The 23,046-nt window shown below is 36.4% G+C and overlaps 1 protein-coding gene across 1 annotated transcript in view; it reads left to right on the forward strand.

The window, feature by feature from the left end:
- Positions 1-23,046, forward strand: part of SP4 (Sp4 transcription factor) — a 75,317-nt gene that overhangs the window by 29,364 nt on the left and 22,907 nt on the right. The window contains exon 4 of the mRNA XM_029929823.1: positions 16,971-17,199. Within this exon, the coding sequence (XP_029785683.1) occupies positions 16,971-17,199 (229 nt within the window). The remainder of the gene's footprint in view (positions 1-16,970; positions 17,200-23,046) is intronic.

Below are 23,046 nucleotides of genomic sequence, written 5' to 3' on the forward strand. Positions count from 1 at the left end.
AAAAAAAGAAATCAGATGAGTTATGGATATACTGTGATGGCTTAAATAGCAGGACCCATTTTCTGTGGAAACATGAAGTCTACTGTATAATCAAATGAGGGAATTTGTGAGGAAACTTTCCTCGAGGAAGTGGTTGATACAGGACGGCTCAGGTAGGATTACTAGAAATTAGCCAGGTTGGCAGACGTAGGATATTCCAGGCAAAAGGTCAGAGTCACGATATAGCAAGATGTGGTCAGGGAAGAGAACACAGATAGTTTCATGTGTTCAGATCAAGAGCTCATATGCTCTGGTCATGGTGGCAAGCACCACATTATAGAGAGTCTTTGCTTGCCATGGAATTTAAATGGTATTCTGAAAGCAATGGGGAGCCTTCAAAAGACCTGAAGAAGTAAAGTATCATGGTCAAATCTGCATTTTGGATTGCACAGTTTGGACATGGATGAGAGGAGGCTAATCTAGTTTTAACCAGATCGGTTCAGTAGGAACATAGAGGAAAGGGAAGGACTAGAGAGAGAGGAGACTAAGGGGGAAACTGAGTATGTTTCCTGAGGCTGTAGTATGAGATGAAATCCTATTGTTTTCTGAGGAGAATCGGCACCATATATGATAGAAGTTGAAAGAGGCAATGAATTAGCAAAGTATGCCAAATGAAGTCAGGAGGGTTGCTGGATGGAGAGTGTATATCCAGTCAGATGATAAGAAAACAAGACAAGGATGAAGATGAGGTTCAGAAGTGTTGGTAGGGAGGATGGCAGAAGGTAAATGTGATAGTGGTCAGAGAAGCAGCGGTGCTGAGCACGACCTCTTGGAGGTGGAGCAGTCCTAACTGGTGACAGAGTTCGAGCTGGGGAGACATCTTGAGCATTGAACTGATTTTCCTTTTCGAACCTATTTCCCCTCCTGAGTTCCTTTGTCTCAGTTAAAGTTACCATCTTTTCCTTGTCCCAGACCAGAATTCTTAGAGACTGATTTGATTTTTAATAACATTGATTTTCAGTTTTAGGCCTGACTCTTGCTGTTAAAACCTTGATTCAGGTTTTGGTTGTGCCACTTATATCTTGATCAAGTGTTTCTTTTTCTTTATAAAATTTTTTTTTAATGTTTACTTATTTTAAGAGAGAGACAGAGTATGAGCAGGGGAGGGGCAGAGAGAGGGGGAGACACAGAATCCAAAGCAGGCACCAGGCTCTGAGATGTGATCACAGAGCCTGACGCAGGGTTCGAACTCACGAACCCTGAGATCATGTCCTAAGCTGAAGTCGGATGCTTAACGGACTGAGCCACCCAGGCGCCCCTTGATCAAATGTTTCTCTAGATGAGTGTCATGGCAATAATCATGTTACTTTAGTGGGATAATATATGTTAAGTGCTTTGCACAGTGCTTAGAACATAGAGAAGTTTTTTTTAGCAGCTATTTATTATTATTATTATTATTATTGTTATTAGATCTAGTTCTTCTCTTTCTTGTCAGTATGCTTTTCCAGGGCGTCGTCATTTAGAAAGTGGAATAACTTCTCAACTGGTTTCCTCCCTCTACTTTTCTGTTGTCACATGCTTGACATTCCGGAATTTTCCTAAAACCCAGCTTGATTATGTACTCCTTTTCCCTTCCTCAGAACCTTCATAGGTTTCCATGTGCAAGATTTTCAAGTTATTAAGCTCTTATACATTTCATTTTCAAGAAGTAAGAGAGCTCATGTGGAATAAAGTTTGTGATAATGGCTATCATTCAGTTCAGGACAGTCTCTGGTAACTCTGTGTATCTCTGAAGGACTGAAATGAACTTCAGATCCTGAAAAACTTTTCAAAATTCCATGTAGAGGTAGTCAGATTTTCCTTTGTTTTTTTGTTTTACCACCTTCTTAAATGAGTATGGTTCAATAAAGAATGAAGGGGATGCAGGGAAATTGTTTTTAATATTGAAATTTGAAAGGAAATATTCACATCCTTTTGGGTCACTTGTTTGCCCCGTGGGAAAGATTTGTATAATGTAAACTTTTCCCTATGTAGACAAAGAGTTGATCCTTAATCTGGATTAAGGCCAGAATACATAGAAATAACTGGGAGTCAAAGATAAATATATGTCTTTGTTTTGACTGAGTTTTTGTGAACTCCTGCCTTGTGCATCTGTATATTCCTGGCCTATGGGAGGCACTCAGTAGTTGTTTATTATAGTAAATTGTACTGAACACATGGACTGGAGCTGCTTTATGCATTGGAGTATTTGTGTATTGACCTTCTAAATCATGAGGAGGAAGAATACAAATTGAGACCTTTTATTTGTGTGCCGGTTATTAATTTGTAACCCTGAGAACTGCCTAATAATATTCTATAATCAAGTAATTTTAGAGGAAAATGTGATTTTTTGGAAAATGTTAATTTTTATTATAAACTAGCATCAGATATTTTCATCATTGAAAAGTCTTTATTCCAGTGATAGAGTGTGGGAACAGTACTGCTCCAAGTTAAATATAAGAAAATACATAAGGTGTTCTGTGGAACACGGGCTTGGGAAATGAGTGGACACACTTAAACTGATGTAAGAGCCCGTGTCATATTTCTTAAGGTAGCCATTTAGGAAGGTCTGTTACCTTCTCATGTGACGAGGGTGATGCCAGTCCCTGGGGCATTAATTTGGGGGTCTCTACCATTGTTTTCCCAGAGTTAACAGGCACATTGAATCCTTATGACTTAATATGTGTTTTGTGTTTTTGTATAATTTGCAAACTATACTTATAAAAACTTTATGTATTATTGCATTATGTGTGTGTGCATGCTCATGTATGCACACACACAATTATTTGTAGTCAAGATGATTAAGTAGTTTCCCTATTTGAGAGTGTGGCTTCCTAAAGTATTCTTTGATAGAGTTAATGTAGTCTATGATTTAGTTTGTAGCTTTAAAATTTCAAGAACTGGTTTTCAGGTTCAGATCCTAGAAAAATAGATTAATGAATTCAGGATTGACAGGAGGCTGATTTATGAACTAGAATACTGGTTTTTCTTTTTTTTAAGTTTATTAATTTTGAGAAAGAGAGAGAACGAGAGAGCGCGAGAGAGAGAGAGAGATCACTAGTGGGGGTGGGGCAGAGAGAGAGAATCCCAAGCAGGCTCCCTCCTGTCATCGCAGAGCCTGACGTGGGGCTTGATCTCATGAACCATGAGATCATGAGCTGAGCCAAAATTAAGAGTCGGATGCTTCACCAAGACTGAGCCACCCAGGTGCCCCTGTTTTTTCTTTTTAATATAAGTTAAGAGGTAAACCTTGCCAGTTACTGGAAGGCTGTTACCTTCTATTCCTGGTGTCAAGGTACCTGAGAAACTGAGTAATAATCAGAATTAATTGGTGAGCATGGAGTCAGAGCATTAGGAGGTAGGTAGTCTTTTAGAGTAAAAACCTGTCTCAGCAGGTTATTTGTAATATCGTCAAAATGCTTAACATGGTACCTGATGTAATGGTTGTTATATTTAACTTTGGATTGAAGCCGTATCTGTTAATATAGAGTTCATCTTTCTGTATCTAATAACTAGAATATTTTTGCCTTCCAGTTAGTGGTTTTTTTTTAATATGACAGTTCTAGATTAAATAGTGATAAATTTTTACTGTTTGCTTTTCCCCATATGCTATACCAAACAGTAAAAATGTTAACATGGACTTCTGGGTGACTCAGTTAAGTGTGCTTTCAGTTCAGGTCATGATCTCACAGTAAGTGAGTTCGAGCCCTGCCTCCCATCAGTCTCTGCACTGACAACATGGTGCCTGTTTGGGATTCTCTTCTCCTCTCTCTGCCTCACCCACCCCCAAAATAAATAAACTTTAAAAAAATGATACCAGATTTCCTCAAGAAAAGCATCTTAAATTTAATTAAATTTTAGTTATAATGCTGCAGGTGAAATTCTGTAGGGAAAATTATTTTCACAGGGACTATTTTACTCTAATGTTTCTTCTTGTCTGAATTAGTTTTATATGCTGGTGTATTTTAGCAGTGTTGTGAAATCTTGGTGTGACATTTCTGGGAAATGTACAGTCTCCTGTGATGACTGTGTTGCTTTTACTATTTATATATTTGTTGAAGTATAGTTGACATAAAATGTTACATTAGTTTCAGGTCTACAACATGGTGATTCCTATACCTCTTTAGATAACTCTCTATGTTATGCTGTGTTCGTCACAATGTAGCTACCATCAGTCACCACAGGACACTACTACAGTGCCAGTGACTACATTCCCTGTGCTGTACCTTTCATCTCCATGCCTTACTCATTCTGTAACTGGAAGCCTGTACCTTCCAGTCTCCTTCACCCATTTGCCAATCTCTCCATCCTCCTTTCTGGCAGCCACCAGTTTGTTCTCCATATTCATGGGGTACAGTGCTTTTTTTTCCCTTTAGCATTTTTAGACAGATCTCCAAATCAATCATAAGCATCTCAAACCACATCAGTACAGTGGGTTTGAGCAACTTAGCTGTGAGCTTTTTGCAGTTTCCATGGGTAAAACTTTTGCCAGAGTGAGTGTCTAGATGGGTTTTGTTTGTTTATTTCATACTTCTCTGTTTATGTGTCTTATTCATATTGTTTTGAAAGACATTGATCTCCAAAACAGAAAATGGAAAGAAAATAGTGAGTTTATTTTTCTGATCAAATAACTGCAAATATCTACTTCTTGTCTATATTTTACAATGTATGCATTGATATGCATTTATTATATGCATAAATAAATGTAGTAGGGTGTGAAGTTAAGGTATTTTTCCTGATGGGGTTATATTGTAAAGAAAGTTTGGAGTCCACTATTATTTATTTTCTTACAGTCAGCATTCTGTGTGCTTGCTTCTTAATTTTGTTTAAATGTCCCTTCTAAGCATATTCATTCTGTTAGGAATATGTTATTTCTTCCTTATACTTTCTTGAATTTGATAGGTATCAGATCATGAAGTTTAGGCTACATTTTTAATAATATTATGCACATCTGTTCTTCCTGGTTCACATTGCTCTTCATAAGTAATGGCAACTTGTCTGGGACTTTAAATGGGAAGAAGAAAGCTTAAGTGGCACCTACCACACCTCATCAGTAGCAGATTCTAAGTGTCTGGTGTTACCTTTCCTTCCTGGTTCGAGATTCAAAAGAGCAGCACCTTCCAGCACCAGAAGTGATAGGCAGATTTCACTTATCTACACCTTTGGGGTATTTAGAACTACAGCCTACTTTGTTTTAGGCATTGTTGAGTTTCTGATCAATTTGAAGAGCTATTTGGCATGTAAATGAAGCTTGACTAGTGGTTTTTTTTTTTAATCAAAGGTAATGAAAAGTCACATCTTACATTTATGCATATACTTGGTTAAAGCACCTTTTGTATCTAATGTGAGCAAAGGTCATATCGGCACAATGATTTAATCATTTCTGTCATGTAGAAGATATGATACATCTTCTACAGGCCTTAAAAATGATGAATAGAACTTCCATACTCAATTCCATTCGGAGTAATTGGCAGTTTTGAATCTTAATGTGGACTTGAACCCATTAATTTCTTATTTAAAACCATTTATAACTCTCTGTTGCCTCCAAACCCTAAATATGATTCCTGGTTCCCGGGGAGGATGGTATAGTCTATAAAGGAGTAGAGGGCTCTGAATTATGTTGACACCTTGGCTTTGCTATGTGATAGGGAAGTTTATATAACCTCTCAGAGCCTTAGGAGAGAGCATTAGATGACAAAGTGTGAGTGTAAACTAGTTGAGTACAGTTTGGGCCATTCAGTGAATTCAATAAACATAAGTAAGTATTATATGGGAGCTGTTGTCTGAATTGGGGATGGGAGGATGGGTGTGATACCTTAACAAGGACCCACTCCTCACCTACCCCCCAAAAGTCACTGCTTTAAGAAATTGAATAAGGCCCTTCCTTATCTATTCCTTTAGCTCTTCCTTACTTCCTTGAATCTCTGGCAATATGCTGTCTCAGAGTTATGACTTTAAATACTCTTCCCATGACCTTCCTGTTTGCCTTTACTCTTTCTACCAGTGATTTCTTCTCCCCCATGAAGCCTTCATTATGTGTATGTGTGTTGTTTTTTTTCTTGACAGTAAATCAGTTTCCTCTGTACTACTTAAGCATTTTACTCAGTTTTTTTGTGTTGTACATAGGAGGATTATTTGCTTGTCTTCCCTACAGGTGAGAGTTTAGGTCACATCTTACTCATCTTTATTTACCCAGCAGTGTTAAGCACATAGCAGGCACTCAGGAAATGTTTGTTGAATGAACAAATTTCACTTGTGCCCTAGGTTCTCATTCAAAGATCTAAGACTTAAAAAATCTGACTGGCTATTAATAGGTATTTGTACTTAATAAATCATGCAATTTTAGATGTAGTGAAGTTAACATATTTCTTGACTGTTTATGATACTGCAGACATTGTGCTTAGTGTGTCACCTGTTATTTCTTAATATTCTTGAGTTATATTATCTCAGTTAATTCCTACCACTCCCAGGTCCTCAAAGAAAGAAACTAGAGAGAATTAGAATTCAGAGATAAATCTGATTTTCCAAAGCATTGTTAAATCTATAATTTAACTAAATCTGCTCAACTGTGGTGCCTACTCAGAAACTCAGTAATGGTTTAAAAATTGTGTATGTCCCTTGGTATGTAAATAATCTTGAAAGTCATTGGCTAATAACGGCTCATCTTCATTTAAAAAGTGCAGGGGCACCTGGGTGCCTTAGTCAGTTGTGCATCCAACTCTAGATTTTAGCTTGGGTCATGATCCCAGTGTTGTGGGATCAAGTCCTGCATCAGGCTCTATGCTGAGCATGGACCCTGCTTAAGATTCTCTCCCTCTCTTTCTCTCTCTCTCTCTCTCTCTCTCTCCCCCCCTTCCCAATCCCCCACACCTTCTCCCTCCTTTCCTCTCTCTCTGCCCCCTCACCCACACATGCTCTGTCTCTCTGAAAAATAAATTTAAAAAATTAAAAAAAAATTTTTTTTAATGTTTATTTTTGAGAGAGAGTAAGTCAGAGTGCGAGTGGAGGAGGGCCAGAGAGAGAGGAAGACACAGAATCAGAAGCAGGCCCAGGCTCGAACCCATGAACTGTGAGATCATGACCTGAGCCAAAGTCAACCACTTAACCAACTGAGCCACCCAGGTACCCCTAAAAATTTTTTTTAAAAAAGCAAGTTCTACCTTCATGGCAGCTTGTACTGAATGTATTAAGTTAAAAAAATTATATAAAAAAAGTACAGAGAGCACGAGGTTGTTTCTTAATATTTTCAAGTTATAGATCATCTGTAGGCAACACTTTATTACAGCTCTTGAATAAAGTAAACACATATTTTGTAATTAATGAACATAATTCCCAACCTCAGTATATTATTCTTTGTGTTGCCACTGCATGTATGATAGGAATCTTTTCAAGTCCGTTTTCCGTCAAAGATGTCAAAGCCTATTCCACAAATTTTGAAAATATTTTTGAGAGAGACAGAGAGGGGGCATGAGCGGGAAAGGGGCAGAGAGAGAGGAGACAGAGAGTCCTAAGCAGGCCCTGTGCTGTCATGCAGAGCCCACTGTGGGACTGGAATTTAGGAACCATGAGAATATGACCTGAGCCAAAATCAAGAGTTGGATGCTTAACTGACTGAGCCACTCTGGCAATCCCCATTCCAAAATATATATTACTCTCTTTGTAAAGACTTTAATTCAGTCATGTAGTTTCTGTCTTTTGTGGAGACTCATGTAGTCTTTTATAGTTTTTATGGGTATCTTACAAATATAGCATATTTTAATTTTTCATACTTTGTTTTGGTTATAGTTGATATATGTTATGAAAATATGAGAGTCATGAAGGCTAGTTGAATTTTTTGGGAGCTCAGTTTAATCATTATTTCTTAACCTCAGCACTATTGACATTTTAGGCCAGATATTTTTTCATTTGGGGGCTTGTTCTTGTATATTGTAAGATGTTAAGAAGTATTCCTAGCCTCAACTCACTAAATACCAGTAATTATCCCTCAAGTTGTGACAACCAAAAATGTGTCCAGACAGTCAAATATCCCCAGGAAGACAAAACTACTTCCTGTTGAGAACCACTAGTTTAAAGAGATTTAGAACCAATAAAAGTAGATTTTTTTCCTAGTTACCTACCCCCCTCCCCGACTTTGAACAGTTTTATTGAGGTATGATCCATATACTATACAGCCAGTTAAAGTTTATATTCAGTGACTTTTAGTATATTCAGAGTTGTGCAGCCATTACCACAATCTAATTTTAGGAGCACCGGCATATTACCAGTCACTTCCCATTTCTACTCCCTATCCCCAAGCCCTAGACATACCTGGTTGGTTATCTTTTTATTTTTAGGGATATACACTCTCCTTGTCTATTTTAAATTATTAGAAAGCAAACCAGCTTCTATTTCAGAGTATATTTATTTATGGAAAATTATTTGAAATATAAGACTTACATTCTTTCCTATGTATACCTTTAGAAGCCCTTAGACATTTGTTTAGGCCAACTCCCGAGTCTAATCTGTAGAGGAAATGAACCTCAATAGTCTGAGTTAAGACTCATTTTAGTATTCTTTAGAAGAATAACATTAAAAAAAAATTTTTTTTTTAGTGTTTTATTTATTTTTGAGACAGAGAGAGGCAGAGCATGAGCAGGGAGGGGCACAGAGAGAGGGAGACACAGAATCTGAAGCAGGCTCCAGGCTCCGAGCCTTCAGCACAGAGCCTGACGCGGGGCTTGAACACACGAACGTGCGATCATGACCTGAGCCGAAGCCGGATGCCTAACCGACTGAGCCACCCAGGCGCCCCGAAGAATAACATTTTAACTTGTGTTGCTACCCCACTCAGTGGAGACTCATAGCAATAATAATAGCTAACAAATAAGGAACAATTTTGTGCCAGGCACTGTGGTAAGGGGTTTGTAAAAATTAACTTGTTTAATTCTTACATTAGCTCTCGGAGTTGGGAGCATTCCTTTATAAATTGGTTTTTGTTTGTTTGTTTGTGTGTTTTTTGCTGCTATTCCAAACCTGATATGGACAAAGAACTAAGTTAAAAGAAAGGATCATTAATTAGAAGGCATATACTCATATGCACTTCAGGATCTCTCTCTCTTAAAATTAATAAGTGAACATTAAAAAAATCTATTTCTTTCTATTCAGGTCTTAATTTAGGTCCTTTATGTCTTCTTCCTTAAGACTGTGCATGCTTCTAATTAGATTGATTCTCAGGTATTCATGGTTAATAGCTGCTGTTGTAAATAGCATATTACAGAATATTTTTTCCTTTTATTTTTTCAATTGATTGTTGGTACTAGGGAGGAAAGTTGTTGATTTTTAATGTTGGTCGTCTTGCTGAAGTGTCTTATTTGTTCTATAGTTTGTTGATTTCCTAGAGTATCTTTCTTTTCTCATACATATTTGTTACTTATCTTATTGCATTGACTTATACTTTCACATTGTACAGAATATTAAAGGTGAGAGTAGGAATCCCTTCTGTTAAAAATCACAGTAAGATACCAATTGTTTGTCTGTTAAATGTTTGTGTTTTTTTTAAATCTTACTGAATTTCTCTTGTGCACAGCATGCAAAAGTACTGGTATATACGTCTAGTGGAAATATAAATGAATGTAGCTCTTTATATATGCCCCTATAATTCTTTAATGTGTATATAAAATCTTAAGAGAGTTTCATATCCTTTGACCTAGTAATCTCATTTCTAGGACTCCGTCTCTTGGAAGTAGTAAGAACAAATATTTTTGTTCAAGTTGCTCATTATTTATGTTTCTTATGTGTTACTTGGAGTAAGTGTTTCAAAATAACATTAATGCCTACTACTAGGATAATGGTTTTGTAAATTGTGGTATATGTATATGATGGTATATTATACAATCATTATACTATTTTAAAAGAATTTATAATAACTGGGAAGCATTTATATTCTTAAGTAAAAAAGAATAGAATACAACAGAATTGTGTATGTAGTAGAGTTGCCTCATTATCAGAATGCCCAGAATAGAGTAGAAGCAGATACACCATAATGATAATACTGATCATCTGTGGGTAATGAATATATGGATGATTTTATTTCCTCAGTACTTTTCTGTGGTGAGCATGTGTTGTTGAAATCAGAAGAAAAAACTTAAAGTATATATGTCTATAATACTAAGTTATATTTACCTTCTTCAAAATATGTGGAAAGGGAGGAATCTTAGCCTATTTTATTAAATTTTAGATTTGGCTATAATTATTTTTTTTAAGTAGACTTCAAAAGAGATCTTGCTGAATGTGGGTAACACATATTCTAGGATAATGCTCATACATGAGAGAAAAGAAACAATAGTTTATACTTTGATTTATACTTTGGGACGTACTCCTAAATGATCTGAATTCTAGATCAGTGAAGCAGGGGAGAATTGTGGTGAATGTCCACTTTATCCTGTTTCTTACTGTCTTACCACCCGTGTTCCATGTCTTTTGAAAGCTATATGTCATCTCGTAGCCTTGGGATCTACTGCTATTGGCCTACTTTCATAAGAAAACTTGCTGTGTTTATATGGAGTTTAGATTGCCGTTCACTTTAAGAAACATTCATTGAGTACTTCCAGTGTGCCAGGAACTTTGCTAGCCAAAGGACATAAAACCACAGAGAGGTCCTCTGTTCTGAGCAGCTTTTGTTAGAAATCATTTGTGATTAATATTGTGATGGAATGAGAGGGTATCTGATAAGAGAAAGCAGGAACACTCAGATTCTAATTCCATCCCTAAGGTGTCTTAGGGAGCTAAGTGTACTGAAATTCAAGTCTGAGTAACACTTTTATTGGCTTAGGTGTAGGCACCCCCCATCTCAAAATTCAGAGAACTAGGTTAGTCTATATGGAAGATGCTGTTTTTCTTTACTAGTTAAATCTACTTTCCTTTCTTCCTCTCAGCTTAAATGCAAGTCTCTTAGTACTATATGTAGGCAAAGGACCTTTCTAGCTGGTGCTAAAGGACAATGTAGAAGAACAAAGTTTCTCCCAAATAACCATTCTAGATATTCTTGAATATCCAGCATTCTAATATCATGCCACCTACCAACCAACTGGCCCATTACCCTGTCCCAGTTCCTACATTTGAAAAAAGGGAGCAGAACAAAAAAGGAACGGGGTAGGAAAGATAGCTTGGTTGTTCCAAGCAGCCTTGACATGTTTTCTACCTATGGCAGCATGGAAGGAAATGATAAATTGAACAACAAACCAACCATTTTCCCTATGTAATAGCTTTCTCCTGTGCTTATTTTTTTATTATAGTCTTAATTTTCCTGATTGAATTATAGGAGGTAGTGGTCTCATTCATACATATTTCATTGTCTAGTGTCTAAATCATGCTGTACCCAACTTACCCTATTTAAAAAGTGACACTTAGGAAAATACTTCGTTACTGTATTATCTCACCTCAACACAGTGACAGCATCCACTGGCACATGGGCCAGTCATTTGCTCTTAAGGGTAATAGACCCTGGCAATACATTTTTTTAGGAATGGAAAATAAAGGGAGGTGTATTTCGCTCCTCAGAGACCATAATATATGATCTTTTGGAAAGAAAAATAAGCATTTACAGTGTATGTATTCACGATATAATTTGTTGATACAATAAGATTATGCACTGCATATTATGTGCAAAGAAGGAAGACATATCTGACCTAGATTCAGAAAGACATTTAGTAGAAAGACTTCCCAAAGGGAATGAATGACACAGGAACTGAGTTCTGTAAGATGAATTGGCTTTTGTAAGACCAACAGAGATGGAGATTTGGGATGGGGGGATATGTCGGATACTGGCTCTGTTAGTCAAGAGGCCCAGAGACAATCAAGCATGAAACATGAGAGGATGCAGGAGTTCAGTGTAGCTGGTGTTGAGAGTGGGAATGGAGGAGTAGGGCTGAGATGAAGTTATAAAAGTAAGCAAGAGCTAGATTATGAAGAGCTTTATGTACTGTGCCCACGAGTGCTGATTTTATTGTGAATGCATTGAACACTCCTCGAATTTTCAGGAGCCCAATTTGTATACGCAGTATGGGATTGGAAAGGCCAACACTGGCATAGTGGTAATCAGCACATGTGCTAATGTTATAGGCAGTAGGGAGGGAGAAAATGGACAAATCTGAGATATTTTGAAGAGGCATACTCAACAAGGACTACTGATTGATGTAAGCAATGCAGTGGAAGAAGAATAGCGTTTGGATTTAGCTAGACTGGGATTCAAATCCCAGCTCTGTCATTTAGCTATCTTGTGACCATACCTCTCAGAACTTCAGTTTTCTTAGTTTAAAACTGGGACAGCAGTGTTCAGTCCATTGGGATGGGAGGAGTATGTGAAATAACAGATGTAAGACATCCAGTAATAAATAAGTATAAAATGATAGCTACTGTTGCAGGGGAAGAAGGAGAGGGAGGAGAGTTAAGAACGATTTCCAGGTTTTTAGTTTGGGCAGTAAGAAGGAGCTAGATTAGGGGAGGAGGATAACCTGTCTGCTTCCTGAACACATCTCCTGCGAGACATCTTTTGGCCATGTTCCCTGGCAGATGACAGAGTCTGACACTTGAGAGATACTTAATCTGAAGATACAGATTTGAGAGACCTCAGCTCACAAAAAGAAGTAAAATATATGAAAGTGGAAGGGATAACCCAGAGAGGGAGTTGGAAGAGATGTCAGAAACCTGGAGCATGGCCTAAGAGACTGCAGCGTTGAGGTGGGGAGAGACGTAGGAGGAACACCAGTGAGTAGTGGCAATGAAGCTCAAGCAGAGCATTTCGAGGAGCATGTAGGGTGAGCAGCTTCAGGTGCTCCAGAGACCTGAAACGGGATCAAAGAGAAGAGTACCTTTGGGTTTATGAATGAAGACACTATTAGTTCTGTCATGATTTTAGTGGAGTGATGGGTTCAACAAAGAATTTTATTAGTTTAAGGAGAGAATGGGAAATGAGGAGAAAGGCAATCAATAAGGATAAATCTTTTAAAAATGTGACACAGAGGCTCCTGGCTAGCTCAGTTGGTGGAGCATACAACTCTTGATCTTGAGGTTGTGAGTTTGAGTTCCACATTGGGTGCAGAGTTTACTTAAAAATAAAGTAAACTTTTATTTATTATGTAAAATAAAACTTTTATTTTTAAATATCTTTTTTAATGTTAAGATGTTTCTATTTATTTTTGAGAGAAGGGGGAGGGAGGGAGGGGCAGAGGGAGGGGGACAGAATATCCAAAGTGGGTTCTGCACGGACAGCAGAGAGACCGATGTGGGGCTCGAACCTACTAACCTAACCGCGAGATCATGACCTGAGCTGGAGTTAGAAGCTTAAGTGATTTAGCCATCCAGGCAACCAAAAATAAAATCTTTTAAAAACAAAAATGTGACGCAAGCTTAGATTTATATGCTGATAATAGCTAACAGAGAAAAGGGCTTTCTCAGAATGTAGGAAATTAGTTAGCTCATTCAGTCAAGTTTTAAGAAGGAAAGAGTGGCTGATTGTATCAGATGCAGCAGAGTAATCCAGTATTGCTCAGTGGGAAAATTCGCATTGGATTTGGCTATGAGGAGGAAGTCTGTGAGCCAAGAGTCGTGAAGTCCTTTGAATGCCAGACTTTGGCCAATGGTGACTGATTGAAAGTTAGTGAGCATTTCAAAATTTCTGGCAGCAATTTGAAGGATGAGATAGGAGATGTGGGTCCTATTTAGGCTGATAGAGGCACAGAGTAACAAGGATCTGGACCAAGATTATGGTTCTGGCAACAGAAAGATAAGATGAATGCAAGAGCTATTACATTTTTATGCACTTTATAACTTGGCTAGCGCATGGATGTAATTAATGGATAAAGTAGAAGTAGCCTAAGAGTTGATGTTTTTATGTTCTGAGTGTAGGTAATAAGGAGAGTAGTAATTAGCATTAACCAAAACAAACATTAGTAGGAACAATTTTGAAGAATTGATTTTTAAAAATTCCTTTATTAAGTAAGCTTTTGTTACTGATTGGCAACTATATGTGGGGTGGTATTCCACGTGGTGGAAAGAGCAGTGACCGTGACAGGCAAGATCCTTTTTCTCATGGCACTAAACATTCAGAAACGAGGTGAAATAGAAAACAGTTAAAAGGATAAGATAATTTCAACCAAGTAAGACAAAACTTCGCAATGATACAGAAGTAGACTAAATGGTACCATTTTAGATGATGCGGTCAGGAATGGTATTTCTGAAGAGGAGAGTTTTGAACTTAGAATATTACTAAGGAGGCGGCTGTGCAAAGATTTGGGTACCACGGCATTTCCACTCGGACTGGAGAGTATATGCAGTGGCTCTATGAAGGGAATGAGCTTGATTTGTTTGAAGGGTAGAAAAAATGGTCACTGTGTCAGGAGCAGAGTGAGCAGAGGAGAGACTTATAAAAATTGATGAGGTCATTTAAACTTGGGTTGGGTGGTGAGTTTAAATTTGAGCAGGGCCTTGAAAGCCTTGGTAAGAAGTCTTGTGGCTTATACTTGACTGGCAGCAGTGGAAATGAAAGAAAAGTAATGTTGAGCTATGTTGAACTTGAACTGTCTAGGACATCTAGGTAAAGAAGTCAAGGGGGTTGGTCAGGCTAAAATATATAAATTCAAGTATTTGGTATCATTCATTTGGAATAACTTGCCAAGTTGTATAGGTATTGAACAAATAAATGCTCATAATGTGGAGGCTTGAGAAGTCTATCAAGAAATGGTCAAAGGAACTGAGGAAAATGATGAGCCAGTGATCAGGGAGGGATTCCTAGTACTTCTTTGATGTAGTAAAGGACATCCATTACCATTGCATCCAATACCATTGCAACTTGAAAGGCATGACCAAGTGTTGAATGAGCAATAGCTGGAAAAATTATGGCCAGAAATGTCTCATGACTTCAGGAATGTAAAGAATACTTTCCAAGTTAAAATACCCACACTCCATAGGGACCATGTTATAAAGATCTTGTATAGTGCTGGTTCAGATCAAATTTCTATTTCTGTAAGTGCTTTTGCAATATAATATTACTGTGACTCTAGATACACAAGTAGTTTAAACAGTTTATTTAGCCTTGGGCATCCTTAAGGAATCTTGTTTTACTGAATCTGTACAATTTCTGAATACTCAAAAGATAAATAGAGGTATAATAATTATACTTTACATGTATGTATTGTTTTATACTTTACAGAGTTTTTGCCTTTTAGGAAATCAACTTGATCTTCATAAAGAACTCTCTGAAGTAGATAGGGGCGCCTGGGTGACTCAGTCGGTTAAGTGTCCGACTTCGGCTCAGGTCAGGATCTCATGGTTTGTGAGTTGGAGCCCCGTGTCAGGCTCTCCTGACAGCTGAGAGCTCGGACCCTGCTTCAGATTCTGTGTGTCCCTCTCTCCCTGCTCATGCTCTGTCTCTCTCTGTCTCTCAAAAGTAAATAAAACAACAACAACAACAACAAAACCCCTCTCTGAAGCAGATAGGGGACAGGAATTTGAGAGAGGTCAGCATTATTAGAGGTGAGATAACTTGAGGGTATTCAAGTGCATAGTTACCAAATGGGACACGAATTCAGAACTTCTGATTTTATTTGCAGTGCTTTACCTATCACACCATGTTAATTTAAAGATGATAAAAATTTAAATTTTAGGAGGAAAACTAAAATATGTATCCTTACTAAAACAATGACAAGATGCATATATTTTTATTTGTATTACAATTATTGGTGCTATACAAAAGGTTTCAGAGTGCTTTGAATACAGAGGAGAGTGAGATTGACTTTGTCTAGGAGAATCAGAGGTTTAGTTTTGTTTAGAAAATGTGTACTCTTTACTCACTTGCTAATTTTTATCACCTTTTCTTGATTAGCTCTGCATGTGTAAAGTACTGCATATGCAGCTTTGAAGTAGGCCCTTTATTTTATACCCAATACTCATATGTTTATTTCTGCTACCATATTCTATTCTGGTGTTGCCACCCAACTAAATGGACACTCAAAGCAATAACAGCCAACAAATAATGAACAGTTCTGTGCCAGGCACTGTGGTAAGGAGTTCGTAAAAATTAACTTGTTTAATTCTTAAATCAACTCTTGGAGGTAAAAACATTCCTTTATAAATAGGTGTTTTCTTAGCTGCCCTTCCAAACCTGATGTGGAGAAAGAGCTGTGTTGAGGAAAGGATGATTATAAGTTATAGTCCTGGGAAGTTCAGGAGATGTTTTTTGGTCATATTTATCATATGTATTATTTAATCATAGTTTTCTCTAAGTGAAGAAGCCAAGTTGGTATATGTACTCACCTGAGAGGTGAAGTCTAAGCTTCATGACATGAATGAATAAGTCGTAATATGCTAAATGTCTCTTATATGATTATAGTGATAATATGAAATAATCATGGATGGTTTCACATTTTAACAAACTTAGTGTGTATAATAAAAGATTCCTTAATAAAGAGATATTTGCTTAATTTTAAGTATCTAGGAATGAGAAATATCTATCAACCTTAATCATTAGTTACTTTTCATTCCTGTATTTTCGTGTCGTGAACAAGATACGTTGTTTACTGTGGAAATGGATATAGCAGCTTTCATCTGAGGATCTCAGAGTGCTTTTCAAATAATGTCTCAGGAATCCTCAAAGCACTTTGGTGAGGTAGGTGAGTGGCAAGTATTGTTATCTTCATTTTTACAGATGAAGAAATTAAAGCCACAAGAGGGTTAAATGATTTATGTGTAGTCCCACCACCCAGATACAGAGGCAGCCTGAGCTACTTAAATAAGCATATTGTATTTTAGGAGGCTTTGCATAATACAAATCATTAACCCCTTCGCTGTTGTATTTTACACAGATTAACTGTTAAAACAAATATGTAGTTTTAAAATGTCCACGTGAAATTTTTTTATCCTCTCTTTAGAAATAGAAAACATTGTAATACTCTTTCCCCCTCACCCCCAATTTTTAGGTCAGCAGCAAGGACAAGATGGAGTAAAGGTCCAACAAGCCACGATAGCTCCTGTAACTGTAGCAGTTGGAGGAATTGCTAATGCAACGATAGGTGCTGTTAGTCCTGACCAACTCACACAAGTGCATTTGCAGCAAGGCCAGCAAGCTTCTGATCAAGAGGTGCAGCCTGGCAAGAGGCTTCGAAGAGTTGCCTGTTCCTGTCCTAATTGTAGGGAAGGAGAAGGAAGGTAAATGCTCCGTTACCAACTTTATCTCTCTGGAAGGCATAAAATAGTAGGTAAAACCAAGCCATTGGCTGGGTGCTTGGATCACTAGTATGTCACTAGCTCTGTAGCCTAGAAGTTGAGATAGGATATTGTTACAATAGCTAGTTTTGGAATGGAGTGTTTGTGGTCCTGCTTTTTTTTTTTTAGTGGTTTTCTTGTTCCACTTATTATGCAAAAAAATTTAATTTTATGGATGTAAAATTGACATACCATACAATTTCACTCAACTTGTACATTTTGTTGGTTTTTAGTATATTCACATACTTGTGCATCCATCATTAAATTTTTAGGACCTTTTCATCACCTACAAAAGAAAGCCTGTTCTTTAGCCATCAGCCCCTCATCCTCCCAACTCAAGGCAACCATTCAACAAATTTCTGTCTTTATGCATTTGTGTTTCTGGATTTGCGTATATATGGAATCATACAATATGTGATCTTTTGACTGGTTTCATTTACGTAGCATAATGTTTTCAAGGTTTATCCAGATTGTAGCATGTATTAGTACCTCATTCTTTTTAATGAACAAATTAACATACTGTGTATGGATACACAGTATTTTGTTTATCCATGTATGTTTTGGTGGTGGACACTTGGAATTTTCCCACCTGGTGGCTAATATGCTGCTATAAACACTTTTATATAGATTTTTGTGTGGACATAGGTTTTCATTTCTCTTGGGTGTTTACCTAGGAGTGGAATTAAAGGTCCATGCGTGACGCTAAATCTAACCACTTGAGGAACTGTCACACTATTTTCCACAGTAACCGCCATTTTACATTCCCACCAGCAGTGTGTGAGAGTACCAGTTGGTTGCCAACACTTGTTATAATTTGGCTTTTTGATTATTGCTTTCCTCGTATGTGTGAAATGGTGTTTCAGTTGGTTTTGATTTGCATTTTCCTGATGACTTTGTTAGTCGGGTGTGTTTTCATGTGCTTATTGGCCATTTGTGTATCTTCTTTGGAGAAATGTTTATTAAGATATTTTGCTTATTTTAAATTAGATTTTTTAAATTAAATTATAATAGCTTTATATATTCTAGATACAAGTCCTTTATCAGATACATGATTTGCAAATATTTTCTCCCAGTCTGGGAGTTGTCTTTTCACTTTCTCAATAGTGTCCTTTGAAGCATACAAGTTTTTAATTTTGATGAAATTTAGTCTTGTGTTTGGGTGCTTCTGTTTTTGGTGTCCTATCTAAGAATCCATTGCCAAATCTGAGGTCACAGAGATTCCTTGTTTTCTTGGGAGGGTTTTTATAGATTTTGCTCTTATGTTTAGGTCTTTGATCAATTTTGGGATTAAGTTTTGTGTATGGTGTAAGGTAAGGATCCATCCAACACCATTTGTTGATGACTGTCCCCTCCCCATTCATTGAACCGTCTTGTCACACTTGTCAAAAATTGGTTGGCCATATAAACCAAATAGGTTTATTTCTAGACTCTTAGTTCTATTCCATGGAATCATAAGTCTCTACCACTCGGTCTTGATTACTTAGCCCTTCTCTGAACTTTGGAAATCAGGCACTATGTGTTCTCTTTTGTTCTTTTTCAGTATTGTTTTGATTATACAGAGACCGTTGCAATTCTGTGTTAATTTTAGAATCAGCTTATCTGTTGAGATCTCTGATTTCTTTTTGATACTATTTTGTAGTTTTCAGAGTATAAGTTTTGTACTTCTTTTGTTAAATTTATCCCTAAGTTTTTTTTTTTTGATGCTATTATAAATGGACCTTTTTCTTTATTGTTCACTGCAAGTGTATACAAACACGATTAATTTTTGTATATTGATCTTGTATCCTGTAACCTTACTGAACTCTTTTTATTAGTTCTAATAGCTTTTTTAGTGGATTCATTAGAGTTTTTATGTATGTAAGAACCTGTCATTTGCAGAGAGAAATAGTTTTCTTTCATTCGTTTCACTCTGGGTGACTTTTATTTCTTTTTCTAATCTAATTGTTCCATCCAGAATCTACATTATAATGTTGAATAGAAGTGGCAAAAGTGGACATCTTTGTTCCTGATCTTGAGTTTCACCATTAAATATGTTATTAGCTCTTAGCATTCTCATATATTCCTTTAATTAAGAAAGATCCCTTTTATTCCTTCCTCATTTTGTTTTTGTCATGAAAGGATATTGGATTGTGTCAGATGCTTTTGTGCATCTGTTGAGATGATCGTGTCATTTCTTTCTTTTTTCTATCAATATTAATTGATTGTCAGATGTTAAAGTACTTTTGAATTTGTGGAATAAACCCAACTTAGTCATGGTATATAATTATATGTGTGTGTGTGTGTGTGTGTGTGTGTGTGTGTGTGTGTGTATAGCTACCTTTAGTTTGCTAGTATTTTTTGTTAAGAATTTTTACATCTGTGTTCATGAGAGATATTGGTCTTTAGGTTTTTTTAATGTCTTTGCTTTTGGTCAGGGTTATGTTGGATTTATAGAATGATTTGAGAAGTGTTTTCTCCAGTTTATTTTTTGAAAATGTTTGTGAAGAACTGGTAATAATTCTTTAGATGTTTTGTAGAATTGATCAGTGAAACTAAGTCTTAGGCTTATGGGTATTTTTCTTATGGGTATTTTTTTGACTATTAATTCATCTGTTTACTCTTAAGGGGTTTTTTCTGATTGATTGATTGTTCTTGAGTCAGTTTTGGTACTTCTTGTCTTTTGGGGAATTTGTCCATCTCATCTAAGTTATTTAAGTAATTGGCATACAGTTATTCTTGGTATTCTTTTATAATCCTTTTTATTTCTTTAAGGTTGGTAATGGTGTCTTTTGTTTCAGATTCTAGTCATTTGAGTCATATCTTTTTTTTTCTTAGTTAGTCTACCCTAAGGCTTTTTCAATTTTGTTGACCTTTTCAGAAGTCAAGTCACATTGGCTTTTGGTTTTATTGATTTTTCTCTGTTGTTTTTGAATTCTCTGGTTCATTAGTTCCTGCTCTACTCTTTATTATTTCCTTCTGTTTTATTTTAGATTTATTTTGCTTTATATTAGATTTAATTTGCTTGTTCCATTGTCTTAAGATGGAAGGTTAGGTTATTGATTTGAGATCTTTTTTGATGTAGGCATTTACAGCTAAAATTTCTCTCTGGGGCGCCTGTGTGGCTCAGGTCAGTTAAATGTCTGACTGGATTTTGGCTCAGGTCAAGATCTTACAGATAATGAGATCGAGCTCTGAGTTGGGCTCTGCACTCACAGGGTGAAGCCTGCTTGGGATTCTCTCTCCCTCTCTGTCTTCTCCTCCCCTGCTCATGTGAGCTTGCACACATTTCTGCACTCTCTTTTTCTCAAATAAATAAATTTTAAAATTAAAAAAAATTCTCTCTTAGCATTGCTTTACATGTATCCTTTAAATTTTGTTATTTGTGTCTTCATTCATCTCCATCTTTTTCCTGCTTTCCCTTTTGATTTCTTTTTTGACCCACTGCTTATTTAGGAGTGTATTATTTAATTTCTAGGTATTTGTGAACTTTCCAGTTTTCGTGCTTTCATTTCTAGTTTTATGTCATTGTGGTCAGAAAACATGTTGTGTTACTTCTGTCTTCTGTTGAGGTTTGTTTCATGGCCTATCATATATATGATTTATCTTGGAGAACAGTCCATGTTCATTTGGGAAGAATGTATATTTTGCTGCTGTTCGGTGGAGTGTTTTATGGATGTCTTTTAGGTCAAGTTTATCATGTCTTCTGTTTCCTTGTTGCTGTTCTGCCTAATTGTTTTATGAAGATATCACTGAAAATAGAGTATTGATATCTCCAGCTATTATTGTTGAATTGTCTTTTTCTCCCTTTGTTTCTGTCCGTTTTTTTTACGTCATCTGTTTAGGTGTTCTCTTATTACTCTCAATGTGCATATGTTTATAATTGTTATATTCTCCTGATGAATTGACCCATTTAGCTCTATAAAGTCTCCCTCTTCATCTTTAATAACGTTTGTTTTTTAAGTTTATTTTGTCTGGTATTAGTATAGCCACTCCAGCTTTCTTGTGGTGGTTGTTTGCATATCTTTTCCATCTTTTTTACTTTAATCTCCCTGTATTTTTCAGTCTTTGTGAACTATGTCACCTGTAGACAGCATATAATTTGGATCTTTGTTGTTTTTTTAAATTCAGTCTGACAAAATCTGTCTTGAATGGATTGTATAATCCATTTACATTTGATGTTATTAATATGGTTGAGTGTATGTCTTTCAGTTTGCTTGTTTTATGTGTCATGTCTTTTTTCTCTCTTCCTCCTTTATTGCTCTCTTTTGCATTATGTGAATATAATATAGGACTTTCTCTTTTTTAATTAAAAATTTTTTAATGTTTATTTAATTTTGATAGAGCATGAGTGAGGGAGGGACACAAAGAGAGGGAAACACAGAATCCAAAGCAGGCTCCAGGCTCTGAGCTGTCAGCACAGAGCCTGATGTGGGGCTTGAGATCATGACCTGAGCCGAAGTCATATGCTTAATCAACTGAGCCACCCAGGCACCCCTATAGCATTTTAATTTATAAAATAGCATTTTAGTTTTGTTAATGATTTTTTTCACTTACATTAAGTTATTTCCTTAGTAGTTGATCATGGCGTTATCATATACATCTTACCATTATCAGTTTAAGATTTATAGTAACTTAGTCCAAGCGAATTATAGAAATGTTATCTCCTTATAGGTTGCTTCTTTTTGTGATCTTATTATTATACATATTATACATCTGTGTTACAAACCCAATAATACATTATTATAATTATTACTTTATATAATGTCTTTTAACTTGAGAGAAGATGAGTAAGTATATTATAACTTTTGCTATGTTACTTTATCAATAGTTCTCTGTTCTGGATATTTGAGTTCCTTTCTGGCATCATGTGCTTAGCCCAGTAGAGCTTTGCTCTCACCTTCCTGCTTTGTGCTGTTTATGGCAAATACATTAAATATATTACATTTCTGTAATATTATGGCCTTGAACAATATGTTTTACACATAGTGTTTTTAAAATTACTTTTCAAATCAAGTAAGACAAGAAATAGGCACTTAAACTTCTTTGTAATTACATAATTATTCTTGCTGGGGCTCTTTTGTTTGTTTGTGTACATCTTAATTACTTTCTGGGTCCAGTTGATTCAACTTGAAGAACTTCCTTTAGTATTTCTTGCAAAGCATGTCTGTCCAAAACAAATTCTCTCTGTGTGTTTTTCTGGGAATATCTTTATTTCAGCTTCATTTTTGAAAGGTAGTTTTACTAAATAGAGTCTTTTTTAAGTTTTTTTCTGTGAGTACTTTGAACACATTTCACCCTGCCTTCTGACCTCCATTCTTCTGCTGAGAAGCAAGTTCTTATTTTTACTGCAGTTCCCTTGTAAGTGAGGAGTTATTTTTCCCTTGCTGCTTTTGGGATTTTGTCCTGTCTTTGGGTTTTAGGATTTTTTAGTATATAAGGTGTCTATTTGTGGATCTGTGCATTTAGCATCTGTTGAGCTTCCTGCAGGGGTGGATTCATGTTTGTGAGTAAATTCGCTAAGTTTGCAGTCATTATTTCTTTGAATATTTTTTCTGTTGCACTTTTTCTCTTTCTCCTTCCCTCCCTCCTCATCTCCCCTCCCCTTTCCTACCCTCTCCTTCCCTCACCCATACTTTAGTGTCCCACATTTCTCAGACACTCCATTTTCCCTTGTTCTTTTTCTTGTCTGTTTTTGAATTATATCAACTCTTTTGATCTGTCTTCACTTTTGCTATTCCTTCCCTTTTTTGAGTTTCTCTAGTGAATTTTTCATTTCAGTTGTACTTCTCATTTCCACAATTTCTATTGTTT

Source organism: Suricata suricatta, chromosome 2 (genome assembly GCF_006229205.1).
Source record: "Suricata suricatta isolate VVHF042 chromosome 2, meerkat_22Aug2017_6uvM2_HiC, whole genome shotgun sequence".
Lineage (NCBI taxonomy): Eukaryota > Metazoa > Chordata > Mammalia > Carnivora > Herpestidae > Suricata > Suricata suricatta.